A 25513-nucleotide genomic window follows, 5' to 3' on the forward strand; every position below is an offset into this window, starting at 1 on the left:
AAAAGGCATCAGGGAGTGTCTTTTGCACTGTTCAAAGTGAGCTCATTATCTCAGAGGAAAAGGTGCCCAAAAGAATAAAGCCACTATACACAGTTCCCCTGTCAGCAATTTCAAACTGTATTAATAATTTGAAACAACTCTCAGATTCAGAAGCAGTTGTTTCAGAACAGGACCCCACAAAAACAGAGTTTACAATGCCATTGAGTTAAAAAGCCCTTCTCATTATGCTCAGCACTTTAAATTTGCAGCATATGTCAGTGAAGTGTCTGAACAACCATTCCTTAGAAATTATTCACTACACCCATCACAGGTTATAAAGTTACAACTTTCAGGTTAGATACAAATTTTAAAGCATTTTTGCCAGGCCTGTGCCACATACACCAGATGGAATGAATAGGCCCTGAAAGATCATTTTATAGTGTACTGAATTTCTCACAGTGTTTTACTAATATTCTGTTTACTAATATTCACCTTCTCAAGCATGGCATTGCCATTAGGCTAAACTTATTTTTGAGAAGTGACAGTGAGTTTGTGGGCATCTGAGGACAGGATCTCAGAATGCAGGCTTGTGGCCAGCACCGAAAGTCTTCCAACTCTGTTCTGAACTGGAACAAAGAATTTTTTTTAGGAGCTGGAACAGTGTTGCAGATTTTCTTCTGGATCAACTTAAATGCAAATTACTCTTTATTAGCTAGTTTTACACTAACAAATTGAGCAAAACAGTTTTTGATTCAGGCGTTTACTCCAAAAACTCACTACCTATTGCCACAGTGGAAGTTGTTTGAGTCAACAAGAACCGTACAAGGACAAATATTTCTACTCCATAGAGGATGCTCAAATTCATGCAACATTTCTCTAACAAATGGAGCTTTATAGAAAGCCGACCGCAGGACAATGCATGGAATTAACTTTCCTCTGAAGAAAGAAAATACCTGGGGACTGGTGGCACTATGGAGCTGGAAGTAAAAGGACTTGAATTTTAATCCTCAACATGATGGTGAGCAAGGCATTAAGGTATGGACAAGTTATGTCCGTAATTGATATTGTGACTGCTCATATCTCAGGGTAGGTGAAAACTGAAATGTGTAACTTAACCCTGAATGAAAAGGGATAATGGCAGGGAAATAGCAGGCACATGGACAGTTACAGCCTCACAGCTGACAAGCAACCTAGCCCTCCTCCCTCCTTTTAACTTTATGTAACTTTGTTTGTCCTTATCCTGAAACTTTGAACGCTTATCCTGGCCACTTCAACATGTTTTGTGAACATAAGGAATTTGGCTCACGTCATTATGGGATATAATACTTAGCCTTTAACAGCGCTTCCCATTCAAGATTCTCAAAACATTTCACACATGCTCAAAAGGAGTTGTGACTTTAATGGAAATATTGGGCAAAAAAGGAATGAGGGATAATGTGAGCCTCTGTCGGAAGGGTTCTGTTAATCCTGAAACTAAGGATTCCCATAATACAGAAGCATTTTAGACTACAAAGGGCACTACAACAGATCGGATACAAAAAGAGAAAAATGACACCAAATGAAGGATTTTCAAAAAAGGAAATATATTTTGCCAGCGTCAAATGCTGCCCACTTTAAATCAGCAGGACACAGCCCGCCCCTATCTATGTGCTCTTTTTATCCAACTTATTTTTCAGAACTGATTCATTTTGAAACTTAATACGAGAGAAAAGCTGTAATAAATTTAGTTTCCGTTTTCAAGTCAGGAGGTCTTTGCATAAGGATGTACCATCTCTTGTATTTGGTCCATACCTAAGCTTTCCAAAATACATACAGTAATTTGGCATCTTGAATCTTCTGTAGTAAAAAAATACTATAGCTTCTGTACTGCTAGCAATGTGTGTGGAATTAATTTCAGTGAAAAGAAAAGGTTGGAAGTCATGCTACAATATATTAACAATATCCACTTAGTTATTGAATCAAAAATGACTTTATAGTAAGTAGTAAGAGGGAAGCACAAAAAAACCCACTTATCTTAAAGTACATTTCTTAATAAAACCAACTCTCCAGAGATGCACTGAATGGTCAGCAATCTATATATTTCAGTCCACACACACACTAAACAGTACCCCATTTGTTAACATGCCTAACCTATTTTTTCTCTCTAGCTGAGCTATATTAATGCACACTGACTTTATCAATAATTAAGTTCCCAGAACAAATAAAAAAGGATTTGGCTTTATGCAAGCATGCTACATGGCAATTTAAAAAAAATCATTTGACCCATAAGCAACAGGAATGCAATTTTGAACAGAATGTGAACGCAGAACTTTTTTCCAGAATATAAGCCCCATTTGGTAGACAGCCTGTTGAACTAACAGGTAGGGACCACTGCTGGCCAAGCTAATCTGAAAGCTCAAGTGCAGTCATCTTTATTTTCATGTGCAAGGGGCCCAAGCACGTACAATTTAAGTTTCAAAATGCTGACTGAACTGGAAAATCCCTGGGGAGCAGGATGTTGGGAGTAGGTGCGTATTTACTTTTCTTCACCTTCGTTTGATCTTTGCATTGCCACTATATTACTGAGTTCTCATATGGCATTCAGGAATTTGATTAGTTTGCTATAGTAAACAGCTCTTCAAAACTGTATTAACATGGTATCTCTTTGAACTGATAGTATTTACATTTTACAACTAAGTTACAAAGCTGCTTGCTACAATTCATAAAAAAAAAAAAAAAGGCTACGGGAGACCTTTTCCTCCAGTTCTGCTTATGAAATTTAGTAGATCTGGAAAAAGTTATGTTGGGGTTCTTTAAAATTTTAAACTGGAATGCCACGTTAACTCTGTAGTCAGAACACACAGAAATGGGAAAGTGAGTACTTATGCTACCAATACGAATGACACAGATGGAAAATTTAAAAAATGCTGTAAAATGGCTTTTTTTTTCTTTTTAGATTTGGGGTGAGGTGGGCATGCTAGAAGGGAGGGGGGACAGGTTACAGCTGGACCTGGAAGGTTACAGGGGTGGGCAAATGACAACAGGATGGGATTCAATACTGACAAGTACAGGGTGCTGCACTTGGGCAGTAAGAACCAGCAGCATACCTATAGGCTGGGGAACTCTCTTCTCAAAAGCACGGTGGCAGAAAGAGATCTTGGAGTCATTATCGATTCCAAAATGAACATGGGCCTCCAATGCAAGGACACGGTCAGTAGGGCTAACCGCACCTTATCGTGCATCCACAGATGCATCACAAGCAGGGCCAACAAGGTGATCCTCCCCCTCTATGCGACACTGGTCAGGCTACAGTTGGAGTACTTCGTCCAGTTCTGGGCACCGCACTTCAGGAGGGATGTGGACAGCACTGAGAGGGTCCAAGGGAGGGCCACTCGCATGGGGACAGCAGGGCAGACCCTATGAGGAGAGGCTACGGGACCTTAACCTGTTCAGCTTTCACAAGAGAAGGCTGAGAGGGGACCTGGTGGCCATCTATTAACTTACTGGGGGGGACCAGCAGGGAATGGGAGAGACCCTGTTCACCCGAGCGCCTCCCGGAGTAACAAGGAATAACGGCCATAAGTTGTTTGAGAGTAGGTCCAGACCAGACATTAGAAGGCACTACTTCACAGTCATGGCGGCTAGGATCTGGAATCAACTTCCAAGGGAAGTGGTGCTGGCTCCAACTTTGGGGGTCTTTAAGAGGAGGCTTGACGATTACCTAGCTGGGGTCATTTGAGCCCAGTTTTCTCTCCTGCCCAGGACAGGGGGTCGGACTAGAAGATCTGCAAGGTCCCTTCCGACCCTACATCTATGAATCTATGAAGATGGGTTCATATACCTTTATGTTCTAGATATTAATTAAGTTGGGGGTCATCACCCCATTCTCTTTCCTGTCCTGGATTAAAGTACAGGAACCCATAGTCTCCAGCCAACAATACAAATTCAGCTTTGCACATGATTCAACTTAGAATGACCACTGTTCTCAATGACTTCTGAGCAAGTGAAAAACTCACTGCTTCAATACCACTTTTTAATTGTAGCTTTAGGAAAGCTAAAGAGAATTTTGAACAAGATGAAGGCAAGATAAAATTCTAAAGAACACTGTTCTGAATGGCTTAGAAAAAGGAACAAGAAAGTTCACTCGAATCATGGTAAGACCATTGACCTCTTAAGTAGTACCAACATATAACAATGGATGGCTCCAAAATCCTTTCACCCTTCTACCACTCCAATCCTCCCAATCCACACGTCAAGAGATCAGAATAAAAAGAACCCCAACATAACTTTTTCCAGATCTACTAAATTTCATAAGCAGAACTGGAGGAAAAGGTCTCCCGTAGCCTTTTTTTTTTTTTTTATGAATTGTAGCAAGCAGCTTTGTAACTTAGTTGTAAAATGTAAATACTATCAGTTCAAAGAGATACCATGTTAATACAGTTTTGAAGAGCTGTTTACTATAGCAAACTAATCAAATTCCTGAATGCCATATGAGAACTCAGTAATATAGTGGCAATGCAAAGATCAAACGAAGGTGAAGAAAAGTAAATACGCACCTACTCCCAACATCCTGCTCCCCAGGGATTTTCCAGTTCAGTCAGCATTTTGAAACTTAAATTGTACGTGCTTGGGCCCCTTGCACATGAAAATAAAGATGACTGCACTTGAGCTTTCAGATTAGCTTGGCCAGCAGTGGTCCCTACCTGTTAGTTCAACAGGCTGTCTACCAAATGGGGCTTATATTCTGGAAAAAAGTTCTGCGTTCACATTCTGTTCAAAATTGCATTCCTGTTGCTTATGGGTCAAATGATTTTTTTTAAATTGCCATGTAGCATGCTTGCATAAAGCCAAATCCTTTTTTATTTTACTTCCAGGAACTGATTCAGCAGTCATACTTTCTGGGTACCGAGAGTCTCGATCTAAGGCTCCCTTTATATGTTACAAGTATCATGCAATTAACTGGTTCACTGCACAATTACCTTGAGACCAGGTACATATGCAAAGTAGTTATCCCACATTAAAAAGCTCCAACCAACTGTCAAGTAAGATGACCACAAAAATGAGTATTAACTTTATAGCTGGCTGCTAAAAAAGGGAGTCCATCCACCCACTCTCTCCCTCCCAGAAAGGGCCAGAGGATCATTCCCTCGCACACTGCCACAAACTAGTACAAAGTCTCAATCCACAAGATATATTTTCTGTCATAACAAAACAAACTGCCTTGATTACATCAGCAAAAGATTCAGCAACCTCTCCCCTCCTCCCAGTTCAAGAACTTGTATCTGTTCTCAGCATAACAATGCCTTCCTTTCATGCCACTGGCAAAGCACCAGTGAATTATAAGACAAAGATTGATTTGACAGATTTTAAACATCTAGTTTTCCTAAACAACCTATCCAGATACCAAATACAGACTTCAACAAGGTATGCTACTGTCTGGATCCAGTTTTCTGAAAGCTCACTCACTCACTAACTCCCCACCCACCCACCCCCATTTCATTTATAAAAGCCTTATCTACTCATACACTTGAAAACAGTAGATTTTGTGGAATATACTAAAAGTTGCACAATAATCTAAGTATTAGAGTATCCAGAATTCTACTTTTGTATTAGCTATACAGTGCTTTAAATTATTTTGTTTTCTAAGTTTTGGAATAGTTGTACTTCTCCGAGAGCATGTTTCTCTGATGTAAATCAGTTGGTTTTAACAGAGGGCTTTAAATGAGCTAAAGACAGTCCTCTTTTCTATCAAAGCACTTTCACATAAATTGCCTGTTTTGGAGCCCAAAATCAATACTCCTAAGCCACCTGCATAAGTATTTGTGTGTGAAGGCTTATAATTTAAAGTCTCTGTTGAGACTTCTGAAATTCTACTTTTAAAATGTATGTAAGAAATTGAATTCGGTAGGACCACTTTAAATGCTGAATTACAAATCCAGAATTAAAACATCTTTAAAGTTGTGTTCTGGCCTTTTTTAACTGAACCTTATGATCTTGTAAGGTCCTTTCCAGCCCCTAACATCTATAAATTCGGTTTGTGCGTTGTCTGAAACCTCCACATTAAGAGCAGGCCAGACTGGCACCTCTTGCTTAGCTTATCCTGCAGCCAAGGCTGAAGAAAAAAATTCACAAATCCTCCTCCTGGATCAAGTCTCTGGTGCTAGTGTCCTTGGCAGGACAACAGAAAATAGCTGCAAGAAAGTTGCTTTCATCTTCTGCTGTTTGTTTTCTTCAGTGGCAATACTACCAAATTGATATGGTACCCTAGAATCCAGAGAAACATTGATTGCTATTTGTTTTCAAAGCTGACCGCAGATCTTGAAATACAGGTTGAAACACTGTCTTATCTAAATACTTTGTAGCTACTGGCAATTCATACTTCATGTTTTGTGTTGACTCCTGAGGGGACAGGAACTCATATGAAGGATTGAAAAAAAAATAAAAATTGAACTTGTTACTGTACTTTCACTTTGATGAAGGCAATCTCTTAAACATGCAAGTTTTTCAGCCAGCCATATTATTTCAAGAAATCTGCTATGTAGGTCAGACAGCCATATTATTTCAAGAAATCTGCTATGTAGTAAAGGAAGCAAGTCTCCTGGGAAACTTTCAAGACTGGGCAGAAGTTGATCTGATTCCCTAAATCCAGGTAGCTTCAAGGTTTAGAAGGGGTTCATCTGACATTACTTCAGTTTTACTTGGAGTAGACCGAGTAATCTGGTGAAGTCATATGTAAATGGACATGAATATATTAAGTCTCAATATGAAAATTACAACTCATCTGGGAAATGACTGAAGATTAAAATAAAAGTTCAATCATGCAAAATAGTAATAGAAGACAACCCACCCAGCAATATCAGGTATCCATGCTGCAGCATTTAAAGGGTTATGTTTTGAAAAAAAAAATACATTTTCCTTAACCCAGGGAGTTAGGGAGTGCTATACTAAGACACTCCATGTGCAGTACCTCCCACACGAAATGACTGTAAAAGCCAGACTGGTGCTGGGTGGCAGCCAATAAAAACTTTTAGAAGATGCAGAGCTTACTAGCAAACACTCAGCACTGCACTGAGCTGCCTTTCAATACAGTACTCTCTAGCATGTCCTGGGGTGGTACAGGCATGCCAGAAATTTTTACAGGTTAGAACAGTAGGCCACAAATACTTTCTCTAATTTCCTATAAAAATACCATGTATGCCCTTTGGGCTGGACTACTATATCTTAAAGTCTTCATCTCTCAGTGTACTGGTCTGCTAATGATCAAAGAAAAAAGGTCTTTCATTAAATTAATTCTTATTTTTGAGGAACGTCACGATCATCGTGTTTGTATAAAGTCTGCTGTGCTTATTATGTAGTGACTATATAGTCACCATCACACACAATCTTTAAATGAAATGAATTTCTTCACAAAATGGCCTCTCTAGCATTCACTCTTATTGTAAACAAATGTCTTTAGGCTTTAGCATTGCCAGCATTGTTAAAATGAATTCCCAAGAAAATAAATATAGTACAGTCGGTCTCCGACTAATCTTATGTTTTACATACAAGAGATTCAATCCCCTTCAGTTATGTGCACATATTTTGATGCTCAGCATTTGAGCTGTTTCATTCTATTTTTCACACAATAAATTAGGACTTTTAAAGTTCTGTGAACTAACTACATAATCCTGGCATTTGTCTACAGTATATTAAATAGATCAGACAAGTTGTAGAAAGTGTACAATTAGTTATGAAATACAAAGTAAATTCAGCTTTCTTTCCAGACACCCAATAAAGAGTGATAAAGACCTAAGTGAATAGGTGAAATATGCACTGCAGAGTATACAAACAAACAAGCAAAAACATCTAAAACAACCTTCTGCTCAACTGAGCAGGAATTCATTTGAAAATCAGTTAACATGCCTGCAGCTGTTTCCCACCCCCTATTGGCAACAACAGTACTGTATACTGGATCAATTCCTTATACATCACCAAAAAGTAAACATCTGCCCTCTATCTTGCATTCAAAGCACAAATAGCTATGAAAGTTAAAAATACTTCTGGTATAGCTTATAAAAATCAGTGTTCTCTTATAGAAGCACCACTTTAGGGTAGATTTTATTTGATTTCCACCACATGTTGCAAATCTTACAAGGGGAGCATAATAAACCCTTAAGTTATTACTAGAGTAAGTTGCATACTATAGTTGAAAGTTGCCTCTCCCGTTGAGTGAGGCTTCAGTATATTACTTCCAGTGGCTAAACAGAGTGGGGACAGAACAACTTCCCACTGCTTCTATCTAAGCAAACAACAGATATCTTCACTCCTTTAGTGGAAACTGCAGCAACAGCATGCCATGGAAAAATGGAAACTCAACTACTGGCATCAGCATTTTCTAGCTACTAGCAAGTATAGATAGCATTATTCCCCACCTTTATAACAATGCTTTCTCGACCACCAACAATTGAGCCATAATAGAAAAGGAGGCAAAGGATACATCCTATCCATCAATGACTGAAATCTATTAGGAAAGTGAAGGTTTTATGCTGATAACACACAAGCAGCAAGTACCAAAACTATTTTGTTTGAAGACTAACCAATTATTTCAAGATCTGGCTGGTGGAGCTGCAACCTGATTTAACATTTTTTCCTGCCAATTCACACTTAACCAGGAAGCAGGAGAGTTACAATTAAGTTTCAGACTGGATATTATATCTTCTAATATTTGCCATGTTAACTTAGAAAATTATCCATAATTTAGATCTCTGCAGTTTATTTTACATAACTGTTTAAAATTAAGAGGTCTGAATAAAAAAGGGTGATAGTGCTTACTTTTTCTGGTATTAAATGCATGTAACACCTGATGAAATTAAGATACAGAATTAGGCAACCCATATATCACTATAATAGGACTCTTGATCTCTTTACATGTGAACCTGAGATCACTGCTTCTGCCTAATCAATGTCACTTTTCCATCCACACCTTGCTCCTACTGCATATTTCGTTTGATAGAAGCAAACCTGTTTGTGCTATGAAGATGCTGAAAGCAACTTTGCATGTTTCCCAGATGTGGAATTAAAAGTCCAGTAGTGCTGAACTGTAAGAAACTACAAACACAATACAGAACCCAGTTCAACTAAGATCTAAGGGCAATCCTGAAGGCTAAGCCTGTGAAAATGAAAATTCTATGACTACAGCAAATGGTAGAGTCTGTGGCAAACATCATGGTGCTGGAATTGCAGAACAAGAGGCTCACAGTAAAATTTCTTCCTTCATAATAACTATGGAAAGTTCATCGTTGTTTTAAGAAAATAAGGTTTCTCAGCTATGTAAAAGGGAGCATATTATCAGACACAAATAGCATTAGACCACATTTAAATTGTAACAATTTGGCTTATTTCAAATACTAATTGCTTACAATAAAACATGTTTTAAGGTTTATGCAGAAGTACTTTTTTGCAGTTTGTTATGCAGAGAAAACAAATTGAAGAAACTTACTTGGGGTACATGGGCTCATAAAGGTACTTGTCTCTTGCTGATGGGATATCAAAAAATAAGATGTATCCATTTGCAGTCTGAAAGAAAGAGAGAGAAATTAGAAGCTGCATCTTATTAGCATTGTATTTAGGACATCCCATGTCAACTTAAAGGAACTGTAGCCAGAACCATCAGAGAAACCTCAAAACATTTTACATACTAAACAAAACAGCCAGCAAGAAACAATCCTTAGCTACTTTCACGTAACAATCCCACCAAAACAGATGCAACACTATGATCCTACTAAAGATACTTAATATAACATGCCAATTCTGAAAGGGAGGCTTCAGTTAACCTTAGTCTTTGATCAGTAAACTGTTTCTAAATCCATGGGGTAACCAAGATGAGGCACCTGCCCTAAGCACCAACTTGTGGTAGGCACGTGTAGGCAGAGCTGTCTCTGGGGTGGGGGCAAATCAGGTAACCACCCTGGGCCCTGCACTTTGGGGGACACTGCCACGGCCACCGACTCCATGCTCCAGCCGCTTGCCTTCTCCCCCGCTCCTGGTGGCTCGCCACCCCCCCAGCCCTGCATGGGCTGATATGCCTCAGGCCCCGCACACCCCTAGTGACAGCTCTGCACGCAGGAAAAAGCAATACAATCACTATTGCATGGTATGGAAGCAACAGCAAACTGCCCTGTACGTGTGGTAGTTGTCCCAGGCACTGATTTACGTTGTTATTTTCTGTTCTGAATAGGCCAGGGGCAGGCAATTATTTTGGGCGGAGGGCCGCTTACTAAATTTTGGCAAGCCATCGAGGGCCGCATGATAGGTAGCCAAGGGCAGAGTAATATTAATTTTCTAAATTTTTAGGGGCCCCGCAGGCCGGATAGAATGGCCTGGCAGGCCGCATCCGGCTCCCAGGCCACATTTTGCCCACCCCTGGAAATGCCCATCATAGAAATTCACGTGCCTTTCTGATAAAATTTATTGTCACCACATGAATCTAAAAGAGCAAGGCAAAAATAGTAAATCTGTTCAAATATTGTGATCTGTTGATACTAGGGGACTAAGGCCCTGATTTTTAAGTGGTATTTAGACATGTCAAGATGCTGTAAGGAAACTAGGAAGGATTTTCAAGGGCACCCAATGCCCAACCAAGGACCGCTGGTGCAAAAAGGAATCAACAGTGATTAAGGTACCCAATTCCTGTCTTTTCAATGGTTTGGGGGAAAGGGTGGGTGGGTGCTGGTTGTAGCCGTTTTGGTCTAAGGACATAGGTAGGCAAGGTTCTTTGGGTAGATGTGCTATCTTTTATTAGATACTACTTCATACTCAGTTGGTCTAATAAAAGATAGCACATCTACCCAAATAACTTTTTCAATGGTTTAGCTTTACAATACAATTTTGCAGGAACTTATAGGTATTTAGGTATCCAAGATATAGGACAATGTTCAGTGAGATTTTCAAAATCACTTCCCTTCCTTTGCATTCCATTGGAATTGGGTACCTACGTTCTTTTAAAAATCTGTCACAAAGCAACTTCAAGACTGCATACAAAGAACAACACCTACAATAAACTCTAGTGTATCATATTTCCTGGTATATAAGACATTTTCCTCCCCCTCAAAAAATGAGGTCTAAAATTAAGGTATCCCTAATTTGTTACCTAGGCAAAGCTAGGTAACAAAAATAACTGAATTCACTGTATATTTAAATTTATGTTAAAATCTTTTTCTCCCACAATTTTACCCTTTTTGAAAGGTACATCTTATAATACAGAAATATCGGCAGACTCAGCACCTGACTGGAAGAGACAGAAAAAGACCTGCTTGTATACTAGAGCACCATAATTCAAGCAGAGCTCAACCTTTGCAAAATTACATGAAAGTAGCTTTAATCTAGTTTGATATAGTAGATATAAACTGTTTAGTCATTACAATTTACATGAAAAATTAGAGATCCGTTCAGCACTGACCAGATAACCAGGAATGGTCCCAAATCAGCCAGCCAGCAGTTTCTTATCAGAAATTTAGATAATTTAGATAAACAGTCAAATGTATTTCAACTAAGCTATGTTTTATTCCAGTTATTTTAATAGTGGATGGGTATTAACTCCAAACAACAGGACTGAAGGCAAGAAGCAGTGAAATGAAAGGTTTCAAATTTCTTTCCAGGGCTGGTTTCCTGTTTTTCAGTTAAGTAACCAAAAGGGAAACATGCTCTTGTTAGTTTAGCTCATTAGTTTAGACTTTTTTCCACCTATAAACTTATAGTTTGCAATACATTCTATTTGTTTCAGCTTCAAACTAAACACAGAAACAAAGACAAATAAATAAATGTGATGGTTTTCATTCTTCAAAGCAGCTCTTTTTCCTTCAAGAAAACAAGTATGTACTATATTAGTGACAGCAATTTAAGCTTCTCTATTTTTAGTCTTCATGAAGCAAAAACACAATATATTGTAAATAAACTTAATGTGCATCTACTTCTAACATCTACACGAGTTCTTTCCATTACTGGGTGACTGTTTAAATATTTATTTCTGAGGTTATCTTATACAGGTAGGAAAAGTAAAACAATACTGTAAAGTATCTTCATATTGACATTCAGATACAAAAGGCCTTCCTGAATTCCATCCTCAGTACAAGCTGCTAACGTCAGAAGATTTGCTTATGAACAGGGCATCAAATGCCACCATATAGCTGCTCAAACTAAGGTAACTGAACATCTTTACTGTAAACTTGCTGCAAACAGGCGACTGTACTGCTTCAACTCAATATGTATATTATGTGAGACAGATTCTGTGGTAAATATTATCTTACTGGAACTGCAGACAGAGGCCTTGAGTAAAATTTCTTCCTTCGCAATAACTATGGGATCAAAGCTCACCATATTTTTAAGAAACTAATGTCTTTCAGCTATATAAAAAGGAGCATATTACAAGACAAATTATAGTTTTACACTGCCAATACCACTCCCTTCCTATCCCCCCATCCTTGCATTTCAATAGACTATTGTAATGGCATGCCCTATTTGCTCCAAAAGTGTAAATATTCATTATTTTGCAAGGGATTTATCTATAGGATTCCCATTAATATTTTCACAGCATGAAACAGTTAACTCTGCTCCTACAGCCTTCTGTTAAGAGCTGGTCCCCATTACACTTGTGAGCAGTTGGGTCCTGAAGAGCAAAAGGCAGTAGAAGACTCACAGAGGACAGGCACCAGGACGGGAAGGATTCCGAATACAATGTATGCCCTGGGTTTGGACAGACTAGAGCTTCTTGGTTCTGTCGCATTAATCTATACTCCATATGAACATTTGGGCCCTAACATGATTCATGCTAGGACTCAGCCAGAGGTAATGTCAGAAAAGAAGAAGAAAGGAACCAAGAGAAAAGCAGCAGCCCAAGAAAACTAAAGAAAAAAAAGGAAACAGAGTAGAATGTCTTGGAGATCCGGACTGAGATCTGGGTCTGCTGCTGTCAACACAAAGAAAAGTCGAGATGAAGAAATGCAGCAAGGCAGACAACTTTGGAATCATTCCAATTTTAGTAATAGCCCCTTTTATTATTTCAAGAAACTATTGCTGCTTGGGGTGAGTGTATTTAGTATTAAAGCTTACTTAACAAGGTCTCCATTAACAATACCTAGAAGTTTTCAAGGAGCGCCAAAGACTTACTTAAGTGAGGGCTAACAACTGTCAGCAGGCAAGCCTCCCTGAGGACCACTCCAATCCCTTTTCCTTACCCAATTTGATGCTGTACTTTCTGCTCCTTGCCCTGTGTTCCATGACTGATCTGATGCTTTGTTTTCTGTTCCCTGCCCTATCTGGCACTGCACTGCCTGTCCCCTCCCCAATCTGCCACATGCCCCACAAAGCTGCTGCCCAGGCCACAGGTTGCCCAGCCCTGGCCCACTTGAAAAACAATATGAGATTTTTACTCAGAGATCATATGATGCAAAAGATGTACCTTATTGATATATTTTGATAGAGAAGTTAAGTGCTACTTAGATGTTGCCTCAAACAATTTATGATACTCAACCTTATGTGATTAAATAAAGACTTATGAGAATTTCTAAGAGTTTCCTATCAGTTAACGTCCTTGAACAATATCATTCCTGTTAGAACGCCTAGAAGAGCGTTAGAAGAGATTTCACCGCTCTTTACCGTCTGGTATGTTTACAATTTGAACAAGATACTGATTTTTGTTCTGCTCTTAGCTCCCTGCATGGTAGCAAGGTGGAGACAATCATGAGGTTACCTCCCTGAACTGGACCAAGCAGGGATGAGCACGTGCTTAGCTCTTCACGCAAAGGGAGGCAGGAAGCAAGCACTTAGGCCTTAACATAGAGACTAGCAGGGACAACAGTGAGCTTATCTAGGAGACAAGCCTGCACCTACGTCTTGCATAGAAGACAGGCAGGGAAGAATGAGTGCTTGTTTCCTCGTACCCTACAGCACCCTGTTAAGAAAAACTGCCCTAGAGGGTCGTCTATACATGGGAATGTTCTGTAAGCCCTTAAAAGCATCCTCCCCTTGTTACACAATTAATTTCACTTGATGCTCAGCTGAAGTGAGTCTTTGTACTGCCAACTAGCAAGATTTTCCCAACTAATTATAGCTCTTCCAAGTCCCCCATTTACAACTGAGGCCTCATCGTACCAGGCCCAGTATAAATACAGCAACTGTCAATTCTAACTCCAGAAACATAATTTAACCCAGTAAGATAAGTAAATGGCACAGACCAGCACAATGTGGCCAAGTAAAGAAGCAAGTCAGCAGCAGTGCCAATAAACAGACTCCTAACCCAAAGTTTAAAGATGTAAAGATTAAAGTGCTTTATCCATATACTTTTGCAAATTCACTTCCTCCATCATATTCCATCAGCAAAATAGTAGCAAATAATTATTTTATAAAATTAAAAAAAAAAAAAAGTGTTACACTGCCCATTAGGATTCTCAGGCAGAAGTGCATGTTGCTATTTGACCAAAGCTGTTGATTCCCTAACTAGCTGGATTTTTTTTAATTAAATTTTTCATTTGCTGCAAGACACAGAAAAATTGTATGATTTCTATCATGTTAGTTAACATTATTCACTCCCTTGGGTGAAAAGAACAGTCAACCTGAACACCAGATTTGAGGTGTTTTATTTAAAATGGAATATATTCTGGCAAAATATAAAAGCAGCTTGTGTTTCTAGGTCAATATTCATTGGAGAACTAAAAGCTCTTTACTTGCTCTATTCTTTGTCAGCAAAAAGGTAAAAAATATCATTTAAAAAAACCTGATGAAAACAAAGCCAAGTCTAAGACAGAAATAAAGAGAACTCTTAAAAAAAATACTGCTAAATGAGGCATCACAATCTTCCTAAGAAAGACCCTCTACATGCTCTGTTTCACATTACTGGAAGAATATCTGATCTTCATTCAACCTAGGCTGACTTACCAAAAAAACCCAAAACAAAAACAAAACCAAAAAAACCCACAAACCAAAATCAAACAAACAAAATCAAAATTCATCAAATGATGCAACTTTACATCACAACATAAGATCTAAAGGCTGCCTACTTGGAAAGTACTGGACCATGTTCAGAATCCAAGACAGCTCTAAATCAACCTGTATGGTCCCTAAATCCACAAAAAAACGAGGACAGAGTAAGAAGCAGCAATGGTTTAAGACCAGAAAAGAAACGCACACATTCTTAGTACGTAAAGGTCTGTAGAAGCCGTTATATTCTCCAACTAGGTCACCACTCTACTGTTTGTAAGACTATCTGGAGCTTTAAAGTGAAAAAAGCTACTCCTTATATTAACTTTCTATTGAGAAAATGCAAAATATTGTTTCTAGGATCAACATAATTAATCTTTTACATCAATTTGACGATTTGATCATTTTAGCCTATTGACTGGATTACTTCTTAAATCATTCTTAAATCTTAGAACCTTTATTTGATAATTGTGTTATTCCATTTTTAATTTAACCTTGTAAAATCACGCTAGATTAGTATAGTATAGTAAATTATTCTGTTGCTCATTTACTATTGGGAAAATATTAACAACGCCACTAGTATAACTTCTTTAAAGCCAGGGAAAGATCCATCCGTCCCAAAGAGCTTTAGACCTCTTCCTCCTCTATGCCACATACAAATTGTATGTATGACTGATACTGAACCAGCCTGCCCCATACGTGGATAAACACCTAATCTCCGAACAGGGCAGCTTTTCCCATGGAGGGGAAAGGGGAGAAAATCAGTAATGAGCCAGCTGCTCAATCTAACTCAGCATATTAAGAATGGGTTTGAAAGAAACCAAATCACAGGAGCCATGTTAGTTAACACAACAGCTGCCTATGGTACAGTTACTCACCGACTATTCCTCCATGAGACCCTGGAAATGACAAAAGATCTACACCTGACAGGTCTGATACCAACCCTGTTCAGAAGCAGACTTTTTTGTCAACCTGGATGGGAAGCAAAGCAGATGGAGGCAACAGATTAATGGCACCCCCCAAGGAAACGTACGTGCACTGTTGTTATATAACATCTACATAAATGACTAACCAACCAATTTGGAAACAGAACGTTTCATCTATGCAGATGACCTGTGCATAAAACAGGCCAAAACGCTGCCTTCAACCAAGTTAAAAAAATTCCTAAGCAAGGCACTACTTGGCCTAACCTCAAACTACATTGAAAACCAATTATGCGCCAACTCAGTGAAAGCACAAGCACATGCCTTCCATCTGAAAAACCATGAGGCCAACTGTCAGCTAAACATTACTTGGTCCAGGATTTCACTATCCCACCATCCAAATCCAGTAAATCATGGAGTCATCCTCAATCAAACCCTCTCGCACAAAGAACACACCATGAAGACAAAGGCAAAGTTGAATACCCGTAACAAGGTACTATATAAGTTCACCAACTTGAAATGGGGAGGTAGCGACCCAACCATCTGAACTACTACTCTGGCTCTCAGCTTTTCCTCGGCTGAGTATGCATGCCCTGTATGGGCGAGATCCACACATGCTAAGCACCTCGACCCCATTCTGAATGATAGCTGCTAATGCATCACAGGATGTCTGAAGCCTACAAGCCTAAACAGCGTGTACCAGCTGGCTAGCATAGCTTCACCTGACAACAGAAGACCAGTGGCCAGCAGCATAGAATGATTGAGAGAAACTGAAGATACAAGACTCTGGCTGCATTACCATTCTGCAGCACACAAATATCTGCAGTCATACAAGAGTTTCCTCACGAGCACCCAACTTCTTGATACCACACCCAAGGAGACACAACCACACTTGTAGAATGAGAAGCTGAAGAAAATACCCAACAGCAAAAAAAAGACATTCCAGCCAGGGACTGACAAACCATGGCTCAGGTGGCAATGTCTCAACTACCTATGTATTGGAATCAGACACTCCAAGGAACTAATGAAGAAGTGGGGTTATACCATTGGCTTAACCACCTGTAACTCTAACACAGAGCCTCAGACTTTGCGCCTGCTGCAATGCCCACTGCTTGAAGGCACGTGTACAAGGAAACAAGGAAAGATCTCGCAAAGTACAATAAACAAGCACAAACTTTTGCAACAAAATGGTCAAAAGTGGTGTAGCAAGACAAGAACATGGTTTCTCTACAACTCACTTCTGCTGGAATGCCTATACATCCTAATACCTGACAAGCTATGTTACTCATCAAGCAAAACACACACACATTATTACTACCTAATTCTTCCTTTATCCATTTCCACCTGGTTCCTTCATCCATTAGCTGAGTTTTGCCTAGAAACTCCTCAGAGGTAGGGATTCTCTTTGAATTTCTGTCAAAACAATGCCTGGTACAACAAAGTGATAAACCATGAATGGGACTCTTAAGAGTTATTGTAATGCTAATTAACAATGATATTCTCCAAGTTAAAGTTAAAAATTAGCCTTCCTTTCTTATTTTCATTATACATATCAGGGTTGTCCAACTGGAAGCCTGCAGGCTTCTGCCTGGCCACAGTTCCCACACATTGTTTCTGATGCTGTGGCAGCCAAGATCTCCAGGTTCTCTTGCTTTGGGTTCTGCATCCTGCTCCTGGAGGTACTGCGTACATGGCAGGGGGAGATCCAGGCAGCCCATGTAGCAACGGAGAGAGGCTTGGCTGCCCACATAACCTGGAGGGAGCACTCCGGGGGTGTGCAGACAAGGGGTCTGTGGCCTGTGCAGCCCCATTCCCAACCATACCCAGATGCACATCATGCTAAAAACTTGCTTGCTATATACCAGATAAATACTGGTTATGATTTACACTGTTGGATATGATACTGGTTGTGTTAATGAATGCTAAATCTCTGTTACATTCTCTCTACTAGTTTAACACTACAGCAGTAAAAAAAAAAAGTCTCTACTTACTGAAACAGCTATCATAGTGCTGTCAGACCTCCATTCTGCTTGTTTATAGGATCCAAACTGAGAAGCCGATTTTGTCAATTCCTTGTAGCTTACAATTAGTACACTGGGCTGGAGAAAAAAGAACAGTGGTTACATTTCATGTCTGAAGAACAATGGACTGTTGGTTTTACTTCTGTATCACAAAATAAAGCATCAAGTTATATACTACATAAAGCAGGGGTTCTCAATCCCTGGGCCACGGCCCAGTGTTGGGCTGTGGCGGGTTGGCTGCTGGTCTGCAGCATGGTTAGCTGTCGGACTGGAAGTGGCCACATACCAGCAAACCACAGTCCACCAGAGCTGGACAGAGAGGTTGCGGCTCCTTCTGCAGGGCCCGCAGCAGCACAGGGTTTGGCCCACCTTCCTGCCCAGGGGCTGGGGGTATCCATACCTGTCTTCACCAGAAATTCTGACCAGTCGGCTGTGACTGCTGGGCCCTGGTCTGCCAGGCCACAGTTTGCCGGGATGTGGCATAAAAACTTGGGAACCCCTGACATACAGCACGTATGTTAACGGCAGGGCTGGTATAAACACATAAGACTTAACATTTCCCAGCTAAAGAATTTGCCTTCAATAACTTTCCTTTGTCAAACTGGGGTGAAGGCTTTCATTCCGAATGCCTGGTTCTCCCCATTTTTTTTGGAATTTTTTGTTTAAGTTTCAGGCAAAGCAGTTCAGCCACTGCACAGAATGAGGGTGGTGGAAGTACACTTTTGACATATTAAAGAAAAAGTTGGAGTTTTACACTTGCTGTACACTTGGGGAAGGCACCCCATTTAGAAGGTGTGAAGAGTGTTTTTTTTCCTGCTCCTATAACACACATGCACACACACGGCTGCATCCTTGAACATGTCAGTTTGTTAATGCTCAGTATAAAGTTAAATTCCCCAAAGCTTATATTCCACTGGGCCTACTCCAACCCAGGGTTAAGCACTCTCCCTACAACTGCAATTCTAGGCCAACCAAGAGACAGGCACAAAACTTGAGGACAGAGAGCTCATTTCAGCTTTCTCAGTAATCCTCTGCTGACACTCAAACACTATAAATAAGGTGTCTGCCAAACATAAATACAGAGAAGACCAGGGGTTCTCACGTGGGGAAAGAAAACTAGATCTGGAGGCTGGCAAGGGCAAGTAAGAACAGGATCCGTGAGAAGAAGACGACTTGATGGGCAAAAGGGTTGGCATGGGATGAGAAGTCCAAGGAGTAGAAATTACTAGTGGTGATGTAGTGATGTGATTGGGATAGGAAGCCACAGAGAAAGGAAGCAGTAAGTGTGATACACTGAAAGAGAGCTAAACTCAGAAGGGGCCAGCCTGCACCCACTTGAGCGGAATAGAATCTGCACCTGCATGAGCACACTTCCCTGCAGAGCCTCAAGCGGAGCCCAAAATTCCCCAAGTATCATTATATCCTCTTTGGTCAGCAAGTTTTGTGAAACTCTCTGGCAAAGTAGGTTTCCTCCTCTAGGACCCATACACAGTGATCACAAGAGCCTACTTCTGCTACAGGTTATTTCAATGAGCTCAAGTAGGGGGATGATCTAGCCAGCGACCTAACGATCGAAGGGAAGCTGGGAGACAGTGACCACAAGCTGATCACTTTCACCATCTACCGCAAAGCTGGCAAGTCAGTCAGCAATACAGAAGTCCTCAACTTCAGGAAAGCTGACTTTGACAAGCTCAGGAGGCTTGCTGGCAAGGCCCTAAGGGACCACAACTTGAAGGGGAGGGAAGTTAAGGATGATGGGTTGCTCCTTAAGGGAGTGATCCTGAAAGGACAAGCAATGTCAATCCCATCTTGGAGGAAAGGTACCAAAGGGGCACACAACCCCCTTGGCTCTGCAGGGAACTTGTGGACCTCCTGCGTGTTAAAAGGAAGACATATAAAGGATGGAAGACTGGAATCACCTCAAAGAAGTATTCTGCACTGGTCCGGACCTGTAGGGAGCAAACCAGGAAAGCCAAGGTTGCAACCAAACTCCAACTGGCGACACGTATCAAGGACAATAAAAAGTCCTTTTTTAGATATAGGGGGATCCAGAAGAAAAGCAAGGGTAACACTGGACCCTTGCTAAACCTAATGGGACAACTGACACCCAGGAAAAAGCCAATCTGCTTAATGAGTATTTTACATCAGGCTTTCACCAGCCCCAAGAGACTGCCCTGCTCAACATGGTATGGGACGGCCAGGGTGAGGGAGAATTGTTACCCTACATCACCATAGATCATGTAAAGGAACATCTTGAGAGGCTGGACAACTTCAAGTCAGCTGGCCCTGACAGTTTACACCCCAGGGTACTTAAGGAGTTGGCAGGCATCATAGCTCAGCCATTGGCACAGATCTTCGAGAACTCATGACACTCAGGCAACATGCCCGATGACTGGAAGAAGGCCAACGTGGTGCCTATCTTCAAGAAAGGGAGGAAAGTAGATCTGGGGAACTATAGGCCTATCAGCCTGACCTCTATCCTGGGGAAGATCTTGGAAAAAATTATCAAAGAGACAATTCTAGACAAACTGGCTGATGGCAACATCCTGAGGGACAACCAGCATGTGTCTGTTGTGGGTAGGTCTTGCCTGACCAATCTCGTCTCCTTCTATGACCAGGTGACATATCACCTGGACAAGGGAGAGGAGATTGAGGTCATATATCTTGACTTTAAAAAAGCCTTTGATCTGGTGTCCCATGGTCTCCTCATGGAAAAACTGGCCAACTGAGGCCTTGGCACACAGCACCCCTTCACAGTCCGATGGCTGGGGAGTTGGCTCTGAGGTTGGACCCAGAGAGTGGTAATCAATGGAAGTACAGGAGCCCCTCACCTTTCGTGGGGGATACATTCTTGAATATCCGTAAATATGGCACAGTACTCATGAACATCATGAACGCAGTGCCCCTGGTGGCTGGGCAGCGGGGGGCGGGGACGATGCAGGTTCGGCATTCGTGTATATTTGAAACCGCGAATGCCAAACCCATAAAAGGCGAGGGTTTCCTGTAAATTACCGTGGTGCACCGTGACCAGTGGGGTGCTCCAAGGCTCCGTCCTTGGGTCCATACTCTTTAACATCTTTATTAACAATTTAGACATAGGTGTCAGAAGCAGACTGGCCAAGCTCACTGATGACACCAAACTTCGGGGTACAGCATCCACACCTGAGGACAGGCTAGTGATCCAGGCCAACCTCAACAGGCTCAGAAAATGGGTGGACGAAAACCTGATGGCATTCCACACTGAAAAATGCAAGGTGCTCTACCTTGGGAGGAAAAAAACACCCTGCAGCACACTTATAGGCTCAGCACTGCTATGCTTGCTAGCACCACGGCCGAAAGGGACTTGGAGGTCATCACTGACCACAAGATGAATATGAGCCACCAATGTGATGTCATCAGCTGGTAAAGCAAGCAAAACTCTGGCTTGCATCCATAGATGCTTCTCAAGAAAATCCCAGGATGTCATCCTCCCACTGTACTCAGCCTTGGTGAAGCCACATCTAGAGTACTGCATCCAATTCTGGGCTCCACAATTTAAAAAGGATGTGGAAAAACTTGAGAGAGTCCAGAGGAGAGCCACGCATATGATCAGAGGACAGGAGAACAGGTCCTATGATGAGAGGCTGAGAGCCATAGGACTCTTCAGCCTGAAAAAGCACAGGCTCAGGCGGGACATGGTGGCTGCTTGTAACTATATAAGGGGTGTACATCAGGATCTGGTGGAATGCCTGTTCACCAGAGCGCCCCACGGGATGACAAGGTCCAACGGTCACAAACTCCTCCAAGACCATTTCAGGCTGGACATAAAGAAAAACACCTTTACCATCTGAGCCCCCAAGGCCTGGAATAAACTCCCTCCAGAGGTGGTGCAAGCATCTACTCTGGACTCTTAAGAAACAGTTGTATGTCTACCTTGCTGGAATCCTTTGACCTCAGCTGACTTCCTGCCCCTGGGGCAGGGGGCTGGACTTGATGATCCTCCAAGGTCCCTTCCAGCCCTAGTGTCTATGAAATCTATGGAAGTAGCAAAAGTTGACATTGCAAAACTGTCCCGAATTTTCTGAGAATGTGTCACTATACCACCAGATAAATGAATACTTCCCTCAATTTCTTTTTTTAAACACAGGAATCAAACACACAAATCACAATAAAGAAAAAAGAAGCTTGTTGATCACATACGCAAATACTGCCTCATAATGCATAAGCACGAAGGAGTCAAATTTATGTTCGACAGGCAGCCTTCATCATCTACTAAAACAAATTTGAAGTAGCCATTTCACCATTATCACTTAGTTCCACAGACTGAAATTCAATAGCATGCCTCCACAGATAGTAAAAGGAGTTAGTTATAAGGAAGGATGCATTCCGACAGACCTGGCAAAGAAGAAACTAAATACATTCTAGGGAAAGCTATGTTCCTTTATATCAACATGTGAAATCAAGATGAAATAGCTGGCAGGACCAGCACAACAGAAACCCGAGTTGATACTCAGAAATGCAATACAAACCCAGAAGTAGGACTGTTTGTGCTGATCAGTCTTTACAAGTAGCTCAAAGCAACAACATCTTCAAAACACACTACAGCTGGACAGTAGACCTGTGTGAAGCAGAAAGCATTCACTTTGGATTTGGATTCAGCGATCTGGAGGGACAGCGATTCGATTTGTTGATCTGAATCACTGTCCCGCTTCTATTCAGCCGAATCTGAAGATATTTGGCGCCGAATCTTATTCGGCCATAGACTATACAGGCAGGCAGTGCTGGCAGAAGCAGCTAGTGGAGCAGCCAGATGAGACCCGGCTTAAGCCAGCAGCCCCAGGAGAAGCCGTGGCTCATCTGGCTGCTCCCCTGGCTGCGCCCCCTGCTGGGGCAAGGCAGACAGTGCTGACAGCCCCAGAAGCAGCCACAGGGGCTGGGGGAAACTGAACTGGGAACTGGGGGGAAGCCCCTGTTCGCTCCCTTAGCCCCAGATCATTCCCCCTAGCTCCCAGTTCAATCCCCCAGCCCCTGCCAGTACAGCCTGCCTCGCCCTGGCAGGGGGGCAGCTGGGGGAGCAGCCAGATGAGCTGCAGCTTGAGCTGGCAGCCCCAGGAGAAGCCACGGGGGCTGGGGCGAATGATCAGGGAGCTGGGGAAACAAACAGGGGCTTCTCCCCAGCTCCCAGTGCAATCCCCCAGCTCCCGCGGCTTCAACCGGGGCTGCCAGCACTGCCTGCCTCGTCCCAGCCGGGGAGCAGCCAGGGGAGCCGCGGCTTCTCCCGGGGCTGCCAGCTCAAGCCAGGGTTGGTCCGGCTGCTCCCCCGGCGCTGCCTAGTGCCTGCCTGTACAGTCTATGGCCGAATCTCTCAGAATCAATTTGGAGGCTTCCAATTCTATTCAGAGAGATTAATGGATCTCCCAATTCAGATTTGGAGATTCAGCTGCCGAATTGGGCCGAGTCTCCTCTGAATTGAATCGGCTATCAGAGCTCTGCACAGCTCTACTGGACAGATAGGTAGCCTCCCTACTGCATTCACAGAATAAAACAGGAAACCCATTTGGCTTCCAAAGCAATGTTATATTTAGGATCTCCTACAGATGCACTGCCAAGTTACCCCTTCAATATCTTACTAATGTAAAATCGGGATATATCTACATGATTTTAAATTCAGTATTGGTATTGGACTGCATCATCTGGGACATACTGTTAAAAAAATACTCGCATTATATATACTCATATGTGCCTGTGCATTATTTCAACAAAAAGGTTGCGTTAAATCATAATGGGTTTAAACAAGAAATGCATGTTGTACCTTTTATTTTTCCAGTTAGGAGATGGTATTCGTGCCCACTCAAAACTAAATCCTGTACAGAAAGAGCCCAGAAATCTGGTGTGGCTCTCACAATTGTTTTCAATGCTGAAGTTCACAAAACTTTGCAAGCAAACCTGCAAGTCTGCTTGTGAAGAAAGCCACATGGGTAATTTTTCAGATGTGGGCTTGATAAACTTTCTAGCTCCCAAAATGAAGAAACCTACAAAAGAAATTTTGAGAGCTCCAATAGCTTTCCCTGAACTATGTTATGCGCTTGCCCTAACCTGGGATAAAAATACTGGGAAGTCTTCAGAATAATGTGCTTGGAAACAAAGACAGACAATGTGAACAAATCTAGTTATAGGCATTTGTAATATGATACAAATGGACTGCAGTTCCCAACAGATATGTTAATTCTCCTCACTCTTAATTCTATCATGCTGAAAGTCTGCTAGCCTTTAACATGTTATTCAAGTTGAGAATCCACCTCTGAAAGCCTGCTGTTAAGTCTATATTTTTTTTGTAAAACTCATTTATCCTAGAGTACATTCCAAATCATGTTAATGTGAACCATAACTAGATAACAGAAAAAAAAAGTTGTGTGTTTAAAATTCAAAAGCAAGCAAAAATTCAAGATTCTCACTAAAACTGGCAGACAATTGTATTCCCCAACATGTATGGTTATTCATGCATATTAAATAGAGTTGTTACCATACCACAACAGTGACCCAATGTTTGCCCTAGAAACAACTTAGCATTTACATCTAACAACATATTAGCTACAAGGGAGGAATGCATAGCTAGGCAAGACGCTAGGAAGAGAATACAAAAGCCAGACCTGTCACAGAATGACAGATGTAGAACAGAGATAGGGTGGGGGGTTAAAAGTCTAATGGTGTCACCAGCTGAACAAACAAAATCAAGTTGGCTCGTGAAATAAGAAAGACTGATAGAGCAAATATGATCCAGGAGGATATGGCCTTTACTGATAAAGCATCTTATCTTGGGTAAATGCACAAAACATACTTCTATTAAAAACTCTGACCAGTTCAAATCCTGATGCATCTTAATCCTCAGGGCCATGTGCACTTCTGACTGAAATGAGATGCCTGAAGTGCAACAGGAATCTGTTCCTTTATTCTTAGATTTTTTCCTCATCCTATAGTATGAAGCAAAGAGGAGAAAAGATAATACTTGACTGTGTTTTCTTACTAGCGTCTAAGAAAGAGAAGCCCAACAAACAGGGGGAAGGAATAAGCTATCTGAACATTCAGTTGTGCAGTCTAAAGATGTCATTTAATGACCTCAGCTCTAAGCAGAGAGAGATTGCCAAGGAGATTTAACATATAGCACTAACTGAACTACTAGCTGACAACAGATGCAGTCTACAGCTTAAGGCTGACAAGAGCATAACAACCCCCCACATAAGATGTGGTGAGAAAACAAACTGGCATTTTCTAAAAAAGGACTCCACATAGCATTCCCAGGCAGAGCCAACCAAAGCAAGCTTTTGCCATACACTGGACATTCAATGACATTTATTTCCCTTGATAAAGACTCCGTAACATGAAAAAAAAATATTGTGAACATACTTTTTCCATATGAAAGCCAACAGTGTAGGGTAGGCTGCCCCCATTGTGTTTTACTCAGCAGGGATATAAAAGGTGTTGATAGCTAAGGAGAGAAGAGACACTCACGGCACAACAGCAGGGAACTTCTACTAAACCCTGCCAAGGGTAAAGGTACAATTTATCCTCCTTGATTTTAAAGCTTACCGACTTACTTAAAAGAATTAAACTCATTTCAGCCTTGGAACTGGCCACCCATGCAGCATTTGTATAGAAACTCTATCAATCCAATCTAAGAGA

At 41.4% G+C, this 25513-nt stretch overlaps 1 protein-coding gene across 6 annotated transcripts in view; it reads right to left on the reverse strand.

Annotated features, from left to right (window-relative positions):
• RIC1 (RIC1 homolog, RAB6A GEF complex partner 1) overlaps nucleotides 1-24743 on the reverse strand; it is an 84564-nt gene extending 59821 nt beyond the window's left edge. For all 6 annotated transcript variants that reach the window (XM_014517284.2, XM_006018375.3, XM_025197550.1 and 3 more), the window contains exons 1-3: nucleotides 24672-24743; nucleotides 17825-17932; nucleotides 9437-9513 (exon numbers count right to left, since the gene is read on the reverse strand). In XM_014517284.2, coding sequence (XP_014372770.1) covers nucleotides 9437-9513; nucleotides 17825-17932; nucleotides 24672-24728 — 242 coding nt within the window. In that variant the 5' untranslated portion in view covers nucleotides 24729-24743. The remainder of the gene's footprint in view (nucleotides 1-9436; nucleotides 9514-17824; nucleotides 17933-24671) is intronic.
• Nucleotides 24744-25513: the final 770 nt, after the last annotated feature.

The sequence above is a fragment of the Alligator sinensis genome, unplaced genomic scaffold (genome assembly GCF_000455745.1).
Source record: "Alligator sinensis unplaced genomic scaffold, ASM45574v1 scaffold392_1, whole genome shotgun sequence".
Taxonomy (NCBI): domain Eukaryota; kingdom Metazoa; phylum Chordata; order Crocodylia; family Alligatoridae; genus Alligator; species Alligator sinensis.